This window comes from Cebus imitator, unplaced genomic scaffold (assembly GCF_001604975.1).
Source record: "Cebus imitator isolate Cc_AM_T3 unplaced genomic scaffold, Cebus_imitator-1.0 Scaffold599, whole genome shotgun sequence".
Lineage (NCBI taxonomy): Eukaryota > Metazoa > Chordata > Mammalia > Primates > Cebidae > Cebus > Cebus imitator.
In genome coordinates this window covers 388,829-393,035 of record NW_016107914.1, presented here as the reverse complement: position 1 = coordinate 393,035, position 4,207 = coordinate 388,829, and the positions used below count along the sequence as shown (strand labels likewise).

General features: G+C 57.2%; 1 protein-coding gene across 8 annotated transcripts in view; it reads right to left on the bottom strand.

The window, feature by feature from the left end:
• Window positions 1–4,162, bottom strand: part of PDZD4 (PDZ domain containing 4) — a 29,926-nt gene extending 25,764 nt beyond the window's left edge. For 2 of the 8 annotated variants that reach the window (XM_017516705.2, XM_017516707.2), the window contains exon 1: window positions 3,763–4,157. In XM_017516705.2, the coding sequence (XP_017372194.1) occupies window positions 3,763–3,822 (60 nt within the window). In that variant the 5' untranslated portion in view covers window positions 3,823–4,157. Of the gene's footprint in view, window positions 1–2,785; window positions 2,969–3,762 lie in introns of those variants that run through there. The other 6 variants (XM_017516711.2, XM_017516710.2, XM_017516709.2 and 3 more) reach the window with 5 other exon arrangements.
• Between the last annotated feature and the right edge of the window lie 45 nt (window positions 4,163–4,207).

Genomic DNA, 4,207 nt, shown 5'->3' with positions numbered 1-4,207 from the left:
GATTCTCCTGCCTCAGTCTCCGGAGTAGCTAGGATTACAGGCACACACCACCATGTCTGGCTAATTATTTTGTATTTTTAGTAGAGATGGGGTTTCATCATGTTGGCCAGGCTGGTCTCGAGCTCCTGACCTCAGGTGATCCACCCGCCTCAGCCTCCCAGAGTGCTGGAATTACAGACTTGAGCCATCAAGCTCAGCCAATCAATTGTATTTCTATACAGTACCAATGAGAAACCTGAAAGTAAAATTAAGAAAACAGTTCTATTTATGATAGCATCATAAAGAATAAAATATTCAGGAATAAACTTAACAAAAGTGAAAAACATCATTTAAAGAAGTAAAAGACCTAAATAAATGGAAAACACACCCCATGTTCATGGACAATACTCCCCAAATTGATCCACAATTTCGATGCAATCGCTATCAAAATGTCAGCTGGCTTCTTTCCAGAAACTAACAACCTGATCCTGAAATTCATATGGAAACTCGAGGGACTCAGAATAGACGAAACAGTCTTGAAAAAGATGTACAAAGTTGGAGGACTCTCATTTCCTTATTTCAAAACTTACTACAAAGCTGCAATAATCAAAGCAGTGTGGTGGTGGCATAAGGACAGACATTTTTCCAAAGAAGATACACAAATGGCCAAGCAAGCACAAGAAAAGATGCTCATCATTTAGCTAGCAGGAAGTGCAAATCAAAATCACAATGAGATACCACTTCACACCCAGCAGGACAGCCGTAACAAAAACCCAGGAAATAACAACTGTGGGCAAGGATGTAGAGAAACTGGAACCTTCTGTTGCTGGTGGGAACGTAAAATGGTCACCACCACTGCGGAAAACAGTTCAATGGCTCCTCAAAGCATTAAACAGATGATCACCATATAATCCAGCAATTTCATTTCCAGGTACATACTCAAAAGAATTAAAAGCAAGGACTCAGGTACAAGCAGACCAGTGTTCACAGCAGCACTATTCACAACAGCCCAAGGGTGCTGATGAATGGATAAATATTATATTGCATATCACAAAATGAAATATTATTTGGCAATAAAAAGAAACTGACTACTGATACATGGGTGAACCTTGTAAACATTATGATTAATGAAAACCAGACACAAAAGATCAGTTTCTACGAAATGTTTAGAATAAGCAAATCCATAGAGACAGAAAGTAGATTGGTAGGTGCCAGGGGCTAGGAAGTTTGTGGGAGAAATGGGGATGTGACTGCTAGTAAGTGCAGGGTTTCTTTTGGGGTGATGAAAATGTTCTGGAATTACTGGTGTGGGTTGCACAACCTTGTGAATGTACTAAAAACCAGAGTTGTAGACTTTGAAAGGGTAAGCTGTACAGTAGGAGAATTACAACTCAGTACAGCTGTAATTTTGGAAATGCTGTGAGTCATTGGCAGAAAATGGCTTGCAACACAAGGCTAGGCTAGAGACTTGGGGGTTCCTAGCCTGGGGGTCTGGAAGGTGCTGCAGGTGCACATGTGCTTTTTTCTGAAAATCAGACCCTGACAAGGTGCAGAGGCCCAAGGGGGTGCAGATGAGGTCACTCAGGGGAGCCAGGGAGAAGTACTCCCTGAAGATGGAGGACCACCCGTGTTTAAGGAGGCGGGGAGGCAGGCACGGGGTCCTAGAAGCTGACTGGTCTTTTGGAACAAAAGCTCCTTCTCCTCTGAAGAGGCTGGGACAGCTCATGGTTTGCATCGCTTTCCGTATCTACTTTTTTCAGTCCTCTTGTTCTCCCTTAGTTGTAAAGGATAGTTCTCCTCTTAAAACTTCACCCCGGCTTCGAATGGACCAAGGAGGAACGTAGAATGTGCTAGTTTGCAGCCAAACTTTCAATGGAGCTTTCAAAGAGAGCCCAGCAGGAAAGCGCACAGAGGGCGAGTGCGGCAGCGGCCCACCTCCCAGCGGGTCTCCTTGGTGAGGGCAAGTCCCTTCCATGAAGGAGAACTTAGGGCGCAGAGCAGGGACAGGCCCACCCAGGTTCACCTCCCTGAAGGCAGCCCCGACCTGCCGAGGCCTTCCCGGAGGGCTGTGGGGTGTCCCAAAGGCTACCGGTGTTGCGTCCCATGACTCATTTCAGGTCTGGGGTGCAGCTCGGGTCGCTCTCCCCTTTCCACACGTCCCCACGAGGTCGGCCTAGGCCTTAAGTGAAGCGCTACACCAATCTTCCAGGAAAGTCAAGGCGGCCCCGGAGGAATCGCTCGCCGTTTGATGGAATGGCTCCCGAAAAGGAAGCAGTAGGTTGGGACCCAGAGTCCCCGTCAGCCAACACCCAGCCCTGGAGTCCAATACGGACTCCAGAGGACGCCCTCTCGGTCGCATTCCTATCCCACTAGGGGGCTGGCCATGGCCAGACAAGGTTTCCAAACAGCGGGAAAAAGACACGAGGAGTGGCAGTCAGGAACTGACAGAAGAAGGCGGAGGACAGCGAACGGGAGAAGCCGAGGGCCCTGCGCGCTTCCGGAGAAGGGCCAGAGAGAGGGGACCCGGAGGTCCGCCAGGCTGGGGCAAGATTTGCGTCGCAGCCCTGCCCCTCCACTCCCGCACGAGGTGGTCAGAGGAGCTCGGCTCGAAATGTGAAGGCAGTCCCCGGATTCCTGGGAATTCTCCCCCTTGCCCCGCCACGACCCCCATCCCCCAGTCTTCGCCGATACCTGCACGGGTTTCCCAACGTTCTCCCAAGCCAACACCCTTCCTGCAAAGCACTTGATTCCTTCCCAGTCCTGACCAATAAATTCGGGAGTTGAATCCAGGCCACTAAACGCATACCTGTCTGCGCCCTGTCTGCTCCTGGGTGCCTTGACCTTGACCTCCCTCCACTTAGCCCTAGGGGGTCTCAGCCCACAGCATCCGGGACATTTCTCTAGACAGTTTGCAGGGTGCACACAGAAAGTACACAAATGCGGGGCCGGGGGAGCCTCCGCGCACACAGAGACGGGGCACAGGAACGCACTCACGTAGTCACGCCACGCACAGGCAAGAAGCCCGGCTCCGGGCGGTGAGGCTGGGCTCCAGGTCCGAGTGCGGGGCCCCGCGTCTCCTTCCCTCCCCGCGGCGCCCGGCTGGTCCACGCCCCCCAAAGCCCGGCCGGGAACTGCTGCCCGCAGACAGCCCAACCCGCTGATCCCGGCGGTGCCCACTCATCCGAGACGCCCAAGGCCCGGAAGCCCACCGTTCGGCCAGGGCCAGACGGGAGTGGGTGTCCGGGTGGGCACCCAGCCCCCGGCCGGACTTGAACCGCGCCAGGGGACTCCCGCGCACTCCTACGCTCCAGGCCCGCCGGGATCGAGATTCAGCGCCCCCCGCACGGCGGGCGCCTGGCTCCCTCCTCCGCCCTGGGTCCTGCCGGGAGAGCGTGTGCGGGCAACTGCGCTCGTTGCTATGCAACCTCCATCCCGCGCCCGCAGCCCCGCGCCTCCCGGGACAGAACCGCGCCCCACCCGGGCCAACCCCAACTTCCCACCCCGGGCTGATCTGGACGCAGGGCTCGCGTCCCAATCTACTCCGGGCGCCCAAGTCATGCGCTCCACCCCCCGCCCCCACCCGGCTCTCCTACCCGTGGCTGGTTCCCACGGAGTGCCAACACCCAATAGCCCCAAGATGGGAGGGTGCGGACGGCTCCCTACCTTTTCCTCCTCGAGCCCTCCGGCTCTCCCACGCCCGCCGCCCCGCCGCTCCCGGCCTCCCCACCCGCCCGCTCCTTCTCGCCGAGGGCCGCGCCCCCGCCGCAGCGCCGGCCGCCCTACCTGCAGCATCACTTTGTACTGCTCCTCCGGTTTCTGGACCACGCACATATTACATCCCATGGTGCTGGCCGGCGAGGGGAGGCGGAGGGCGGGAAGAGGAAGACGCCTTTCACTGGCCCGTGAGCGGGACCTCGGGTCCCGGGCCGGGGCCGGGGGCCATACCCTGGCGCTGGGGGCGGGCCGCTTAGCGGGGGAGGGGGGCACGCCCCCAAGGAGGGGGCAGTGGCTCGCCCCTCGGGTTAACTCTTCGCTGGCCGAGGCCAGGCGCGGGCATGCTCCCTCGCACCCGGCCAGGAGAAAAAGGGCAGCGGGGGATGGGCGGGCGAGCCGGGCGTTGCCAGGCTACGGCCCCCCAGGGAGAGCGGGGGCGCGCCGGGCCGCCGGGGGCCGTCAGGGACCGTCAGGGGTCGTGGGCCGCGCGCCTCCCCGCCTGCGGGGCCCGCCG